The 18,463-nt window shown below is 35.0% G+C and overlaps 1 protein-coding gene across 2 annotated transcripts in view; it reads left to right on the top strand.

The window, feature by feature from the left end:
- The window catches only part of EMCN (endomucin), a 124,392-nt gene that overhangs the window by 53,176 nt on the left and 52,753 nt on the right, over nt 1–18,463 (top strand). Inside the window, exon 5 of one of the 2 annotated variants that reach the window (XM_011969367.1) lies at nt 14,039–14,077. The exons of the other annotated variant lie outside the window; for it this stretch is intronic. Coding sequence (XP_011824757.1) covers nt 14,039–14,077 — 39 coding nt within the window. The remainder of the gene's footprint in view (nt 1–14,038; nt 14,078–18,463) is intronic. 2 annotated transcript variants of the gene reach the window in all.

Here is an 18,463-nt window from a genome sequence, read left to right as displayed (position 1 = left end):
CATGATATAAGTAATTTGTATGTATAGTAAACACACCTGAGTGGAAGAGTTAGGAATATAGGTAATGGATGCATTTTTGGTGTATCCATAGCCCTTAATAAGAAATAGCTACAGATGAATCATAGTGTCTAAGTCTTTTCTTGGGAAATCTCTAAGGTAGAAAGGGATGGCAAGTAGAAATTGTGACTGTCCAAGACCTACTCTTGTCTAGAAACTTCAGAAACATAATTTTTCTCTTTTTTATTATAATCATCTCAAGCACAACATACAGAAGTTTGCCCAGAAGGAGTCTAATTTCACACTATAATTGTAAACTAATACTTCTTTGTAATGGGACAGTCACCCCGTAGAGGAATTTGAAGAGCAGAATCATCTCTTCTTCATATGAATAACATTTTCATGTAGTAGTGGTTTGGTTTCTGATAAGTAGAACCTATTTTGTAAGTAATATATATCTAAAAGGCACCTTTAGGAAACCAAAATTCATCTACCTATAATATGATGGCCCCTATAAAATAAAAATAAAACTACTAATATATACATCTGCAAAGTATACAGCAGCTTCTGGAAAATTAAACTCAAATAATTTGTATCCTGCACTAAACACTCACCCATTCAGTGACTTATGAGGAAGAAAATGTCATTCAGGGTCTGTGATTTATTAAACCTAGTACATGTCAGAAGTATGTGGTCAGCCCATGAGTCAATTAAGACTTTTAATTCCACTTCAATTCATGAAGTAGAATGCTCTCTGCATCTCAGTTCTGGGAACTGTTGTATTGATTTAGCTTCTAAACTCAGTTTAAAATGGCTTTCTTCCAAGTAGTTAAAAAAAACACATCAAAGTCTTTTTCTTAAGAAATGAAACACTCTGGAAAGCAGGATAATGAAATAAGCGTTTTTACTGTTGGCCATCGCTTTTGTTATTTTATAAACAAGTTTTATACAAATTTTTTTAGAATTTATTATTACATTTATTTCTGGGTCAGCCATTATTCCCTAGATTCCTTTCTTGTCTCAAGGTGCTTACTGCCCAACATAGACCCTACTTGATATAATGAAATTGTACACATTTCCATTTGCCAAGTGATGAAACCAGTACCTCTCCCAGATTCCTGGTTAGGAGAGCACCACTCCCTTTCCACCCATCACACATAAACACATTTAGGATTAATGGATACTGGACAGAGAGATAGACAGAAAACAAAACAATCTACTGTTGGTTTAATGTTGAACAGCTGAAGATTCAGCTCCCTCTTAAACATCTGGGCAATGGTTCCTTGGATAAGAAATATCAGACAAATACATTGTGGGTAATTCATCTCAAGATGAAAACAGTACAGGTTTAATTTAGAGTAGAAGAGCTAGTGAGATTTGTTGCTTTATTCCCTAGAAAGTTGGAATTCAGATCCAAAAAGAAGATCATACTCAAAACATTTCTCTCTAATCTTTTCCTATTCTCTTAGAGTGGTGTGTATTTTTCCTATTTAAAGGGAAACAAATTTCTAGAATCCTAGAATTTTTAAGACAGGACTTCTCATTAATCTAGTGCTCTGACTTTGTTATTTTTAAAATATGGGCTTTTTGAATTAAAAATTTTCTTATTTACTAAAAATCTTTCAGAGGATTATCTGTGTACCTGGCATTATCCTGGATTGTGATAAATCGTTGTATATTAGACAGACCATGCTATCATGAAATTTACCTTCTAGTGGATGAAAAAGATAAATAAGTTAAATATTAATAATTCAATATCAGCGATACTCTAAATAATAATAAAACAGTAAAAAAAAAAAACAACAAAAAAGCAAGTGATGATGGTAGTGCCAATTTTCATAAGGTGTTCAAAAAAATCCCTCTCTGAACAAGTACCATTTGAAAACAGAACTAAATAAAGTCAAGAAGTTAACATATGGATATTTGGGGAAGAGAATTCAAAGAGGAAATACGAAGTGCACAGGTGCTGATATGTGGGTGGATTTAAGTTGTATGAATAAAGAGAAGTCATCTGTGGTTGAGTGGAAGGAATGAAGGGAAGAAAAGGTAGCACATGCCATTAGAGCAGGAATCAGGAGTCAGTCCAGACAGAGCCACGCAGGCCATGGTAAGGACAGTGAATTTTATTCTAATTGGACACACAATGTGATGGAGAGTTGGGAGCAGAGCAATGATATGATATTATTTACATTTTTGAAAGACCTAAATTGTAAAACGACTAGAAGAAAACCTAGGAGAAATGTTTCTTGACATTAGTCTGTGGAAAGATTTTTCAGATATAACATCAAAAGCAAAGGCAACAAAAGCATAATTAGACAATTGAGACTGTATCAAATGAAAAGGCTTCAGTGCAGAAAAGGAAACAATCAACAGGGTGAAGATATAACCTATTGATAATGGTCTGGCTGTGTCCCCACTCAAATCTCAGTTGAACTGTAGCTCCCATAATTTCCACGTGTCATGGGAGGGACCTGGTGGGAGGTAACTGAATCATGAGGGCAAGTCTTTCCCATACTGTTCTTGTGACAGTGAATAAGTTTCATGAGACCTGATGGTTTTATAAAAGGCAGTTCCCTTGCACAAGCTCTCTTGCCTGCCGTGATGTAAGACGTGACTTTGCTCCTCATGAGCCTTCAGTCATGATTGTGAGGCCTCCCCAGCCATGTGGAACTGTGATTCAATTAAACCTCTTTCTTTTATAAATTACCCAGTCTCAGGTATGTCTTTATTACCAGTGTGAGAACAGACTAATACACTTATAAAATGGAAGAAAATATTTGCAAACGATACAAATGTTAAGAGGTTAACATACAAAATATATAAGGAACTCAAACAATTTAATAGCAAGGAAAACAAATAACCCAATTTTAAAATGGGCCAAGGATCTGAATGGATATTTCCCAAACAAAAGGACATACAAATGGCCAACAGACATATTAAAAAATTCCCAACATTACTAATCATCAAGGAAATGCAAATTAAAACCACAATGAGGTATCACCTCATACCTGTTAGAATGGCTGTTACCAAAAAGACAAGAGATAAAAAGTTCTGGCAAAGATGTAGAGAAAAAGGAAATCTTGTATACTGTTGATGGAAATATGAAATAGTGTAGCCATTGTGGAAAACTGAAAGGAGGTTCCCCCAAAATTAAAAATATAGCTATCATATGATCCAGCAATCCCACTTCTGAGTACATATCCAAGGAAATTAAATTAGTATATCAAAGTGATATTTAATTCTCATGTTCATCACAGCAATATTCACAATAGACAAGATATGGAATCAGTCTAGGTGTTCATTAACAAATGAAGAGGCAAAGAAAATGTGGTACATATACACGATGGGATACTATTTTGCCTGAAAAAAAAAGGAAAACCTGTCATTTGTGACAGCATGGATAAACTTAGAGGTCATTATACTAACTGAAATAAGTCTGGCACAGAAAGACAAATATTGCATGGTTTCCCTTACATATAGAATCTAAACATGTTGAATTCATAGAAATAGAGAGTAGAATGGTAGTTACTAGAAGCTGGAGGGTGGGGGGTTGGGTAGGGTAGGAATGAGAAGATGTTGGTCAAATGATACAAAGTTTCAGTTAGGAGGAATACTTTCTGGAGACCATTTTACAAACTAGTGACTATAATTAATAGCAATGTATTTTCTACTTTAAAATTACTAAGAGAGTAGATTTTAAATGTTCTGACCACAAAAAACTAACAAGTATGTGAGATGATATGTTGATCAGCTTGATTTAATCATTCCACAATACATATATATATCAAAACATCACATTGTTCACCATATGTATATATATGGTGTACACACACAAAAAATATTTTCATATACTGAAAATATTAGAAAACAGCCTCTCTCTCTGTCTCTCTCTTGAGACAGAGAGAGAGAGCATCTGAGGGTAATGGGTCCAACTAGGAGGAGTTGTCCAACTCAATAAACTAACTAAAAGAAGTCCTACAAATTCATGTAATTCTCAAGACAGAGAAAGCCAGAGAAGACTTGGCATCCACTGGAAAGTCAGTTTAATACTGTTTTTGTTTTGTTTTGTTTTGTTTTGTTTTTTTCATATGGATTTGCCTGCTTCTCTAGCTCAACAGTGACATCTTTCAGGACAAAGAACCTCTCTCCATGCTGAAGAGAGCCGCTAGCACCCAGAGAAAGGCTATATGTTTATGAGGTTTTACCATCAAGACAGAACATGATAAAGGAAATTTCAAACCACAAAAGGTGGAGCCTTCTGAGGAGACAGAGTTTCTTGTCTAGTATTGAATAAGTTTGGAGGAGTAAGCACCAGCTTCAAAGGAGGAGGGAGTCATTTTGGGAAAAGGAAAACCATGAGTGAAGGTCAATTGAAAAGAAGAGAGAGTATGTTTGTTGTCGGAGTGTAGGCTGTTTTAAGGCCTTGGTTAGCTGTACGCCTTCTGACTTTAGGTCCCCCTTTTCAAACACTGAATTGCCCTCACATCTTATGTTAATTAAATTTATAGATTATAAGTTATAAAATTATAAAAGTTATAAAAACTTATAAAATTTACAAAAGTTATAAAAGTGATACAAGTTGAATATTCCTTATTCAAAGTGCTTGGGATCAGAACTGTTTCAGACCTTAAAGGATTTTAAGGTTGTATGCATTTTGTAGACACATTAAGGAATAATTTATTAATTTAGATTTTGCTGATTTTTTTGTATAATGGAGGCAATAATTTTGTGTTTGAGATCTCAAAGATTTCACTAGGCCCTTGGAAATATTTTAGGCCCCAGATACTGTTATCAAAGAGCCTAGCAGATAAAACAGCCCTAAAAATAAAATAAAATAATGATATAAAATAAACCTCCCAACAAAGAAAAGCTCAGGTCCAGATGGCCTCACTAAACCATTCCACCAAAAATTAAAGAAGAATTAACACCAATCATCCTCAAACTCTTATTAAAAAAAAAAAAAAGAGAGAAGGAAACACTTTTTTTTTTTTTTTTTTTTAATTTTTAGATAGGGTCTTGCCCTGTTGCCCAGGCTGGAATGCAGTGGCACAGTTTTGGCTCACTGCAAACTCCACCTCCCAGGTCCAAGCAATTCTCTGCCTCAGCCTCCCAAGTAGCTGGGATTACAGGCACCCACTACCATGCCCAGGTAATTTTTGTATTTTTAGTAGTGACAGGGTTTCACCATCTTGGCCAGACTGGTCTTGCACTCCTGGTGTCATGATCCACCCACCTTGGCCTCCCAAAGTGCTGGGATTACAGGTGTGAGCCACCATTCCCGGCCAGGAACCCTTTCAAATGCATTCTATGAGACTAAAATTAGGCAGATACCAAAATCATACACAAAAACTACAAGAAAAGAACACTGCAGACCAATATTATTAATGAATATTGATGCCAATGCCCTCAACAAAATATTAGCAAGCCAAATTCAATAACACATTAAGAGGATTAGACATCGTGTTTCAAGTGACATTTATTTGTGGAATGCAGGATGGTTCAACATAGGAAAATCAATCAATGTAATATACCACATTAACAAAATGAAGGTCAATAGCCACATGATTATCTCAATTGGTGCAGAAAAGCATTTGACAAAACTCAACACCCTTTCAGGATAAAAATGCTCAATAAACTATACATTTTTAAAAATTGCCCTGAATAATAAAGTTCATATATGAAAAGTGCACAAGTAACTTTATAGTCAACAGTACAAAGTTGAAAGCTTTTCCTCTAAGATCAGGAACAAAGCAATGATGTCCACTCTTATCACTTCTATTGAATATAGTACTGAAAGTTCTATTCAGAGCAATCAGGAAAGAAAAAGAAATTAAAAGCAACCATATAGGGAAGGAAGAAGTAAAATGATCTCTGTTCTCAGATAACGTGATCTTATTAATAGAAAACCCTAATGATCACACACACACACACACAAACACACACACACACACACAAAACCAAACTAAATGTTGCCTTAAAAAGACATACAACAGTTAAATTTTAAAAAGTGAAAAGGGATATACCCTGAAAAAAATACATCTATATCAGAAAAAGTAGAATTTAAGGCAATAAAATTAAATCGAAATAAATAGGAACATTTCATAATACTAAAATACTTAATTTTCCAGGAAAATAAAACAAGTTAAAACTTTTACTTATTATCATATAGCATGAAAATGTATAAAGCAAAAATTTAGTGAAAAAGACAAATCCACAATTCTAGTGAAAATTTTAATGTACCTTTCTCATTAGTTGACAAAATATAGGTATTGATGTAGCATAAATCAATGTAATTAACAAACTTAATTTAATGGAAATATGTGGAACATTGCACCTCAACTAAAGAAAGTGAACTATTTTCAAGTAGATAAGAATTGATTACTATCATAGATCATAGCCTGTGTCATAAAGCAAGTCTCAACAGGTTTTAAATGATTTAAATGATATAGAGTGTGTCTCTTGGTCAAAGAGGAATTAATCTAAATATCAAAAACCAAAAGATAACGATATGCTCATAAATTTTAAACTACAGTAACTTATGTGTCAAAGAGGTAATCATAATGACAATCAGCAAATAGTTTGAGCTGAATGATAATAAAAATATGGAGTACCAAAACTTGTGCAATATAATTAAAGCCAATCTTACAGTAAAATTTATAGCTCTAAAATGCATATATTAGGCAGGAAAAAGAATGGTTCAAACTTAATTACTGGAACAACCATCTCAATAAGGCAGAGAAAAGAAATAATAAACCCCCCAAAAACTGAAGGAAGAAAACAATAAAATATAAGTGGGAATTAATGAATTGGAAAGCAAATGTACTATAAAGTGGATCAATAAAAACTAATATTTTGAGTTTTTCAACAGGAAGCATAGCAATAGAAACTAGATAAATTGGAGAGAAGAAAGACCAGAAAAATAAGAATAAAACATCAGTGAGGTGTGGGACAACCCAGGGGACTAAGATACATATAATTCCAGAAGAAGATGTGAGAATGATGGACACAAAAGATATTTGAAGAAGGGCCAGGTATGGTGGCTCACCCACCCTAAAGTAGTTCCAACGCTTGAGAGTCCAAGGCGGGCAAATCACTTGAGCCCAGGAGTTTGAGACCAGCCTGGGCAACATGGTGAAACCATGTCTCTACAAAAAATACAAAAATTAGACAGGCGTAATGGCAGGCATCTGTATTCCCAGCTACTTGGGAGGCTGATGCAGGAGGATTAATTGAGCCAGGGAGATCGAGAATTCAGTAAGCCATGACCATGCGACCGCACTCCAGCCTGGGTGGCAGAGTGAAACCCTGTCTCAAGAAAAAAAAAAAGAACAAAAGGAAAGATAATCCAAGTGTACAAAATTATAAACCCATAGATTCAGGTAACTTAATGAGCCCCAAATTGAAGAAACATGAAGAAAACTACACCAAAACACATCATAATCAAATCAAGGAAAACCAGAAATAAAGAGAAAATCTTGAAAGAAGCTGTTGAAAAAAATGACACATTAAATAGAAAAGAACAATGATAAAAATTACAGCAGAGTCTTATCAGGAACGATGCCTGCCAGAAAACAGTGAAACAACATTTTCAGTATTGGAAGCAAAAAAAAAAAAAACTTTTCACCCTAGAATTCTGTAAATATTTTTCAGACACACAAAAGCTGCGAAATTCAAATCAATAAAGACATTCAGGAACAGAAAAATATGGTACCAGATGGAAATTTCAATCTAAATAAAGGCATGAAGAGCATTTGAAATGGTAAATATGTGAGCAACTATAAAAGAATTTTATCTCATTTTTAGTCTCTTCAAAAGACAATTTATTGTTTAAAGATAAGATAACAAAAATGTATGGAAGGTTTAAGACATATGTAGAAACAAACTGCATAACAATGGCACAAATGCCAAAATGAGAGAAAGGTTATAAATATACTGTTGTAAAATCAATAATGGAGATAAATAAAATCTTTAAAAAAGACTCAATCCAAAAGAAGGCAATAAATAAGAAAAAAGAAACAGAACAGATGGAAAATTTTTACAGTGTGTACTTAAAATCAATTATAATTTATCACATAAAATAAAATTGCTTAAACATTTTATTTATAAAAATAAGATTGTTAAACTGGATAAAAAGCATAGCCTCTTCCCAAATATGTACAGTATTCAGAAAACTCACTTTAAATATAAATTGATTAAAAACAAAAGACAGGAAAAGGTATACTTTGGTAAAACTAATTAAAGGAAAGTTGAAGGGACTACAATAATATCAGACAAAGAAGGTTTCATGGGAAGGAGCTTTATCAGGGATAAAGAGGGTTATTTGAACCTTGACTTTCTTAAAGAAAGTACAAGACACCAAATGTTTAATTAGTATTTATAGAAAGATCTATACTTTGACATCGTTGGTGACAGTTATCCGATATTCTCACCCGAAACACATTCTGCAGAAAAAGAAATTGTATGCTTAGCAAAAGAGGATAGTGGCTTCTGTGTTTAGATTACTTAGAGTAGAAATCTCACAGTATCTTGATGATCTATATTAGTTTTATATTCTTGCTAAAAAAAAATAAGATCGTAGGTTCCAGGTCCACCTATCTTTTGGTAGTAGGAGGTCAGGGAGTCACCATTTAACTCACCACAGAACAGGTCCTTGCATTAGCCCTCACTATACTTAGGTTTCATAATCCATGCATTTATCATTGACTATACGCAAAACTACATTGGTAGGCACTGAAGGGTGATTCAAAAGAAGTATCAATTGTCAATAACCAAGGTCCACACTCTTCAGTAGAAAACTGTGGAGGAATTGAGGGTAAAACTTCCTTGTAAAACTGCAAATCTTTTTCTCTTCCTGAGCTCTCTATTTTTTTAATTTTATTTTTATTTTTTATTTTTTGCTAATGACTTGAAAACATGATGTTCTCATTAACCCTTTTTTAAAACAAACAAACAAACAAAAATTCCCGTGCATATTCTCTTGGTTTCTGAGGGTAGAAGAGAAAGGAAAGAAGACGAGACGGAGGGAAGAAAACAATACATACGTATTTCTTGCTGGTAACTTAGTCATTCTGGTATCTACAACCAGATTTTAAAGGAAATATCTTGCACATTGTAAGGGATTGGCAGGGAAGGAGAGGCTATTGCTCTTTTTCCCTTTACTGAATTGTAACTTGGCTGAGGCAAGAATGCAGAATAAGATTATAGATAGATGATATGTTGGGATGTGCAGAACTCCAATATGGAACTCTACTAAAGCAAATACTTCGTTAGAAACACCTTTAAGGGTTTGCCAAGTGAGAGTTTCTTCTACCACAGTGAATACAATATTAGAGATTTGAAAACTGAAAAGATAATCTGGCTTCTCTTAATAACATTTATAATCAACCAGCATGCTGTTAAGTAGGAATTGATATCATTTATATATAATAGATAGGTTATCAAATATATTTCCTTTTGCATAATTTATCTTAGTTTAATATGGAGTTTATTTTTATACAAAAAGCAAAGATAATTTTATAATAACCAAGTAGGCATTTTAGATAAGCTACTAGCTGAACATGAGAGTGGCCAACACCAGGTCTTTGTTCTTCAAGGCATCACACCCTTCATAAAATAAAAATTTGGCACCTCAATCATGCCAACAGTAAGTTAGTTTATTGGTTATGGATAGTGATTATGATGTCAGATTGTTTGCGTTCAAAAAGCAGCACAACTATTTATTTGTGCTGTGGTCTTTAATCCATTACTTAACTTCTCAGTGCCTCAGTTTCTTCATCTGTAAAGTGATTAAAATAAGATTATACTTTCACAGGATCTTTGTGAAGATTAAGGGAGATAAATCATATAAAGAAATAAACACACACAAACAAACACAATACATTTTAGTTCATTTTTTAGCCATAGTAATTCTCCTAAAAGCCAGGCAAAGTAAGTATATATGATACCAATTTCACAAACAAGGAAACAAGTTCAGAAACACTAAGTGACTTGGCCAAGATTAAATTTAAAAGATTAAAACCCTGTTTTTCTTGCCCCAAACCCTATAAATCTTTCACTATACCACACTTGTTCTCATGACAACTATTGTACATAAAGTATCTAAATCTAAGGATTTAGAAAACAACTAGCTTCTAATTAGGTGCATCATGCACTTGACAAGTAGGTGTTCAATAAATATAAGACAAGATACTGACTGAATGAATAAATATAAACCTGCAATTCTAACCAGGATTGTCCTCTTGCCCACTATGCCTGATTTATTCTTGAATGTGTATATTTTTTATTTGCCCCTTCATTTGTATATTTTTAATTCCTATTTTCCTCCTCCTTCCTCTAATTGCTGATTCAAATTCTACACATTCATATTTATCAAGGACCTCTACTAGACTTTACCTTGATATTTCCCACAACTTCATGAGTGTTGCTAGAGATGTATATCATCTGTGTTATTATTTTTTAATGTTTTTCTTTAAATCAATGCACTTCTTATTCTTAAATTTGTTTGAAAAATAAACTACCATAAATGAAAAACCAGTTTTGCTTGGCATAAATAAACAATAGCTGTAAAAATCACTACTATGTAAACAAAAAAATAAAATTCTAGCTAGAGTTTGTTCTTTGCTTGAGGCTCAGCTTGAGACATGCTTGCTCTTTAATAAAATAAACTATTATAAGCAAATGTTAGATATTAACGATATATGTGCATCCAATTAAAATTTTGGATTTTTCTCATTCAAATAACCAAGTAAACTGCAAGAAAGCTGAAAAGGAAACAACTTTCTCATTAAATGTTTCAATCTTATTTAATGCTGCTTTCTGGTACTACCTTATAGAATCTCTCACACAACAATCTAGAAAACATTAGTTTATCTAATTACCCACCCAGCTTCAATATTATTTTGTGAATTGCACATTTTGTCTATGAAACTTATTTTTGGACTTAATTATAACATTTCTCATATGCTATTTAATTAGTTTATGTCATTTCAAGTAGGCAGATACAAGAGGACTCCTCAGGATGATAAAGTCTTAGTCACAAGTCATGGTTTAGCCAGATGAGAAGTAATCTCGTGTCTAATGACTCAGTCAATGCCATATGGAGAAAGGATGAAAAGAATTTGAATTGGTTATAATAAATTATTCAACAGCAAATCAGTAGAGAATTATATATCAGAATAGATGTATATATTCTTTCTCTTGTACCTGTTAATGATATTATCATGTTCTCTGTGTAAGTTTGTTAGTTAGAAATATTCTGCAATATCCTTTGTGAGATAAGAATATTTAACAAAGTTATTTGTTGTATTGCTGTTCAAGATTTCTGATTTAAAAACTAAATGCTTGAGCAAAGTTTAACTTTGGATTAATGTGATTAGCATTTCAAAATTCATTTGCATTTCATAAGACTTCAATTTCATATTCAAAAATCAAACTCAACAAACAGATTGCCAACCACCTTGACTAAATTTTGGGTCCTTACTAAACATCTCAGTTTGAGAATGGTTAACTAAGCACACTGCTAATTTGTATTTGACTTTCCTGAGATTCTTTATAGATCAAAGCTCGGCCTTTTCTCAAAACACGTGTTTTATGAAAGTTATAAATAATAAACAGGAATAATTGAAAATGTCTTCACTCATTAATTCTCACAACTTTAACCATATTCCATAGCACTCATCTTTACCAAGCTTTTGTATCCACAGAACTGAGTCCAAATTTGAAAGTTGTATTTATATGGAAACACTTTATCATTTTTAAAATATCTTCTTGATTTCAGGGAAAAAAAGGAATATTCTGTACTTGATTAAATATTTGAGACATACAGAATTTTGTCCTCAAAATATCAATGTATTCATTAATATATATAAATGTCCAAACCTCTTACACTGTTCAATTGAAGGGTTTTGAATTGATATGTTTTATTAAGATTCAGCTACATCTTAATGTATAGTTATATTTCTTTTATTATGTTCCTCTAGAATTATTACACATTTTTGAAGGCTAAAAATATTCAAAGAAAGGATAATCAGAAGGTTTTGTCTTCTCAATGAAGTCTGTCAAGCTTCCATTTGGAACAGTTTAGTGGAAGGAAAAGCTGTTTATTTTACTGAAAGAAGATGAAAACTAGAGTTAACAGACCTGGCCTATATACCTGGTTCTTTCCTTAAGAAAGTAATTTTACTGCTCTCAGCTAATGTTTACAGATCTGCAAAATGGAAATATAATATTTCCTTTAGAGGTATCAACTAATAATATGAAACTGATCATAAAAGTCGCTTGCAAATAGTAACTATAAATATCCAACTAGGAAATTTTAAATAAAGTATTCATTTTTCTTTAAAAATTGAAATCAGCTAGGTAGAATTTTTTTTTACATTATTATTTTCTACTGTCATTCATTATATCCATATGTTTCTACTGGTAAGCACTGGAATCACTTCTCTGAACAAGATAAGAAGTCTGCCCCCATGGAGTTACTTCCTGACAGAAAGTAATAATTTTTTAAAGACAAAAGTAAAATGTGGTAGTAATAAAAGTACTGTTGAATGAATGAAGCAATGAGATGGAATGATGTGAAAAGGTCTGGGGAAACAATTTAGGTGGTTGGGGAGACTTCTCTGAACAGCGACTTCTGAGCAGAGTCAGAAAGCAAGAGAGGAAGGAAGGAAGGGAGGAAGGGAGGAAGGGAGGAAGGGAGGAAGGGAGGAAGGGGGGAAGGAGGGAGGGAAGGAAGGAAGGAAGAAGGAAGGAAGGAAGAAAGAAAGAAAGAGAGAGAGAGAGAGAGAAAGAGAGAGAAAGAAAGAGAGAAAGAAAAGAAAGAAAACCTCAAAGCAGAAAAGGCCTTGTGCCTTCAATCTGCCACAGCAAAGCCACGAGTTGGAGTACAGTGAAACAGGGCCTGAATGGTTGGAGATGAGTTGAGGAGTAATAGGAGCCATTGGAGCAGTGAAGTTTAAATTTAAAAAGATTTTCCTAAGCAGCTATTGCAGGTACTCATGGGAGAGATACAGGTGCTGGGTGGACAGTAGCAGAAAAGGTAGTGAGACTTGTTTGAATTTGGAATACATTTTGAAACTAGAGCTGATAAGGGTGAGAAACATAGGCGACTCAAGAAAGGCTTCTAACGTTTTGTTTTGTGCGACTGGAAAACAAATAGCACCGTGTATTGATCCAAGAACGCAAGGGAAGAGACAGATTTCAAGATAACAGTCAAGAGTTCTGTTTTGGGCATGTTAAATTTAAGGTACTTATATAGCGAGTCAAGTGAATATACAAAGGAAGCAAGTGGACTTTTAAAAATGTCATTATTGGGCTTTTATTTGTTCCAAAATTATTTTCTGTATTTTTCATGTGCCAAATCTTGAAAATGCTCCATGGACTCAAAGGTGTTGAAGTGATCTTTGATTATAATTCTTTCAAGTGACTTTCCTTGCAGAAACCTTTCCTAGACTATATCATAAAATAATTCCTTACATTTTAAAAGTATCTGTCTGAACTTTGCTGCATATTCCCCAGGTCATGAGATACACCATGACTTAGTAGGATTACAACACATGGCAGCCCCATTCATTAAGCACTTACTGAAGGATTTTTGTTTTCTATGTTATCTCAGGATATTCAAGGTGTGAGGTTATACCAGATCCTATAAAGCAAGACTCAGCAAACTATGGCCCACAGGCAAAGTTGAATACCTGACTTTTTCAAAATAAAGTTTTATTGGCACACAGTTATTCCCATTCTTTAAATATTGTGTATGGCTGCTTTCACATCAAAAGGCAGAGTTGAATAGTTATGACAGATATTTATGGCCCGCAACACCTAAAATGTTTGGCCCTTAAAGAAAAAGTTGGTTGAACCACTTTTTCTTAAAAACCTTCTAAGAAGTTTCCTGTAATCATGAAGAATCATGATTTTATGATTTGAAAACAGTGAATCAGAAATGAGCCAAAATTCATACTCATTTACCACCTGAAACAATTGTGAGAATAGATCTGATATACAACATTTAATTGTATTTTTTTTTCTTTTTTTCCCTCTAAAGCTGAGACTCAGAGTTCAATTAAAACAACAAAAATACCAGGTAAGTTCTCTTTTCTCTCTCTCTTAGTATTTTCATGGGTAAAATTTCAAGAATAAAACAAGTTACAACAATCAGTTTGGGGGCAGGGAGAAATAGCAGAAGGGAAAACATTATATCACAAATAAAATGTTTAGAAAAACTTGAGTTTAAAAAAATGCAGACCAGGAGAACTTATAAAGACATTTCTGAGTGTTCTGTGACTAAGGTGAGTGGAGCCAGCTCTAGCAAATGTATAAAGCGTGTGAAATTGCCCTCTGTCCTCTGTCCTCTGCCCCCGAACCCACTGTTCTTGATCTGTTTCTGTTGTCAGTGTGCCCTCTCCCAGAAGTACAAAATGTCTTCTCTTACTTTCTAATAAAATCTGGTTGTAGTATTGAAAAAGATGATGTTAGAAACTACAGTTAACAATCTAAAATGTTATCATTCCAGTTAGTGCTCGTATTTGCCACCCTTAGTTTTAGACTGAATGTGTTTCTGATAATGGAGCAACAGGAATTGAAAATCATTGGGCACGGGAAGATGGCAATGTTGAGTCTTCTTGTTTTGAAATCATAGTTATCTGAGGGATTTTTATCTTTCTACATCCTACCTGGTACTCATACAAATGACAAATCTCATAAGCTTTCAATGCTGGTTATCTTTGGTATATGGAAACTAAATGAAAACTAACACAGGAACAGAAAACCAAATTCCGCATGTTCTCACTTATAAGTGGGAGCTAAATGATGAGAATTCATGAGCACAAAGAAGGAAACAAGAGAAACTGGGGTCTACCTGAGGGTGAAGGGTAGGAAGAGGGAGAGGAGCGTTAAGAATAACTATTGTGTACTAGGCTTAATAGCTGGATGATAAAATAATTGGTACAACAACCCCCCATGACACGAGTTTACCTATATAGCAAACCTGCACATGTATCCCTGAGAATAAAATTAAAGTTTAAAAATGAAAATAAACTAAAAATGTGAAATAAACCTATAGGTTCATATAACTTTTTAAAAATTACAAAAATAAAAAGAATTATGAGTGACATTAAAAATTATGAGTGCTCCATTTTCACAGCAAATATTCTAAGTAATCACCTTAGCCTAACTTCTACCTCTTGTGTTCGAGGAATTTGAATCAAATTATTATGCTTTTAACTTTTAATAATTATCTTCTTCTGTATCATATATCTCATTATTAAAGAAGTTATTTTTATATTATTTATTCCCTTTACTCCACTAAACACCATATTTTTTATTCACTAATCACCATATTTTTTATTACTTCCATCTTCATAGGCTAAAAATTGGCAGGCTCTAGAGGAAAAAAAGCAAAACAAAACAAAAACAATGCTTCCAGTGAGAGAAGACTGATGCAGTTCTGGGAAGAGATTTTCTTTCCCCTCTGCTTCATAGATTGATTGTCAAGGAGAAGTCAGAGATGAAGAATTGGGAAGCAGCCAAATTGTCAGTTCTCTTTAAGGAGAGACTGAAGGATCCTTCATTTTGTTTAAAGAAATTTTATTTACAAAGTGCCAGCTATAAGTTTAATTGATTTTAGTGGAATAAAAAGCTCATTTAGGCTATTTTTATTTTTCAAGTTATGTAAACTAATTTTCCTAAGCCAAATAATAGACAAACAATTTATTTGAATAGTGGATTAGAAAGAAATGAGACTGGTTCTATAAACCACTTGAAAATTGAGTCTCATTTTTTCCATTCAAACTTCAAATATGTATTTCAGCTAAAGACTAAATCAGAAACACCATCCCCCAAAAGATGAATTAACACGTTTATTAACAGGGCATTCTTTATACTTCTGTGTTTTGTTTTATTTTTTTCAGATTAAAGACTTCTTTAGTTTTATGTATTTGGCATCAAAGATGTTAAAATACCAAATTTGTGGAATATTCATCCATAGGATTAAAGACAGGCATATTATTAAAAATAATTCATATTTCTGTTTTAGGTAGAAGTTGACATAAAATTGTAGCCCATAGAATTACTAGTCCTGTTTCCTTTCTATAAATATAAGCAAATATGTATTCAATCTTTGAATGTATCACATACAGTTCTCACATTTGATATTTTCTTTAACATTATGCAGCTAGTTTTAATTTCCTTGAAAAGTTACATTTTTACAACGACTTCAAAAACTATTATTAAGAGTCCAGAAATTGATGATGATTTTATGTAGGACCTTTATGGGTGATAAAAATAAGTAAGGATTCTATATAAAATGTAAATTACAACCAATTATACATAGATATAATATTTTAACATTATAAAACAAAAATAGATCCATGTTGGTGACATCAGCAAGATGGCCAACTAAAAGCTTCTAGTGCTCTTCCCACTTCCCACAAAAAACTAAAAATAATGAACAAGCAACTACATTTTGATCAAAATAACTAAAGGAAAGCTCTGGAGAACAGCAGCAGAAATCCTGTGGACCACTGAAACACAGGATGGCCACATAGGAAAGAGGAGGAAACACCTTGCCTCTGCCATCCCATTTCCCTAGTTGGGATCAACTCAAAACCAGAAGAGACCCCTTTCTGCAGGAAAAAGGTAAGCAAGAGGACCCCAACAACCACCATCATCGCCATGGACACACGCAGTCTTCGCACTAAAGACTTCTGCAGTCCTTATAGGGTTTGAGGCCTGCTGAAGGAGTGCCCCAGAGTCTACATACTGAGCTATCCGTAGAGAAGGAGCTGATGCTGTGCCCCTCCCTCCTCTTCTCAGCCCCTACCTCTTGCCTCATGGCTCATGCTGCTACTGCCCTGTACAATCTTGGGAAAAAGTGCATCCTGCTCCAAGCCTGAGTATACATTGCATCCCTCCATCCCTGATGTTTTGTTACTACTGCAACAAGCCCACATTATAGCATACCATCCTCCAGCCCAGGTGCTACTATGTCCTACTCCCAGGGCCAAGTTCCATGGAGCTACTCCACTCCCTGCATTCCAATTACTGTGCACCCTCCTCTCAGGGCTGAACTGAAATGGCACTCCAACCCTCAGGGACCTCAGGTCTTCTGCACACCAGACCAGTCATGCCCCTCAATGCCATAGATGAGGCAGTATACCCCACCACCACCATCTGGGATCACAGACTTCTGGCACACTAGAGCAGTCAACTCTCAGCCCTGGCTCCACAGATAAGACAGCATACTACCCACAGGGGCTCAGAGCTTTTGACACACAAGAACAATTGCACACCCCAGTGCCATAGCTGATGCAGTACCCTACCCCACAGGGATCCAGAGGCTCCACTGACACGTATGACCATGATTTCTGGGGCCAAACAGATGTGGCACAACACATCCCAAAGAATTAGTGCCTGGCTTGAGCTGTGGCACCCTGCCCTCCAGGCTGAACAGCCACATGCCCTGCCCACCCAAAACTGCACTACACCCCTACAGTCTGAACTGCTGAGACACGCTGCCTCTTGGGGAAGTGGAGCTGTGCTGCACCCCTCCCACCAAGGTCCAAGGTACAGCAGTGTCTTGCCATTTCTGCATCATTGCTGCTGCTGTACCTGGCCTCACAGAGCCTGGGGTAGTGATATGTCCCACCATTCCAGGGTCCAGAGTCACCACTACGTAGTACCTCATCACCAAGTGTCTACATTTTTGCTGACCTCTGTTGACTACTGGTCCCAAATTACAGCTATTCTTTGCTCTCTGGACCCAAGCTTCTAAAAACTCCTTTTTCTACCATGCTGTACCAGTGGGGTGCCATGTCCACTAGGGTCACAACCTCAACTATATTTCAGCACTCTGGGCCTAGGCTGCTGAGGTGTGCCTCAGAGGAACAGACCCTGCCTTACTGGGGAAACTGCATTCATTTGTATCTTGGAAAGTGAAACTGTGCCTCAAGTCCAAGGTGCTACAGTAGTCTCACAAGACCCTGAGCCCATGACCTATATCCACAGCTACTCTGATTACCTATGCCCTGGCTCCCAGTCCTGCTATGGTTGCCTGTGGGCCATATCAGACCAAACACAAAAATGGTTCTCTTCAGCTAAGACTCCCCACTGTGGGAAAGACAAGAACGGGAGAATTGTTAAGACTTTGCCCTAGCAACCTATGCAGCCACTATCACTTCCACCAGCTCCTACAAACTAGGCCACTGAGGCACCTACATTCATTGCTGACATTGATCACAACTAAAGAAGCTGCACATTGATTACCCCACTGTGCCTACATGTAACCAGAGTCACCCTGCCCAACTGGAAGCCTCAGACCCATATGCAACTGAAAGTCTTTCCCTACTAGAGTTTGAAAAAGGAAACTACATCACTAAATATGCAGACATCAATGCAGGGACACGAGAAACATGAAAGAGCAAGGAAGCATGGTACCACAAGGCAACCATAGTTCTCCAATAACTGGCCTCAA

Source organism: Mandrillus leucophaeus, unplaced genomic scaffold (assembly GCF_000951045.1).
Source record: "Mandrillus leucophaeus isolate KB7577 unplaced genomic scaffold, Mleu.le_1.0 Scaffold887, whole genome shotgun sequence".
NCBI classification, from domain to species: Eukaryota; Metazoa; Chordata; class Mammalia; order Primates; family Cercopithecidae; genus Mandrillus; species Mandrillus leucophaeus.
This window is presented reverse-complemented; position numbering and strand designations above follow the sequence as displayed.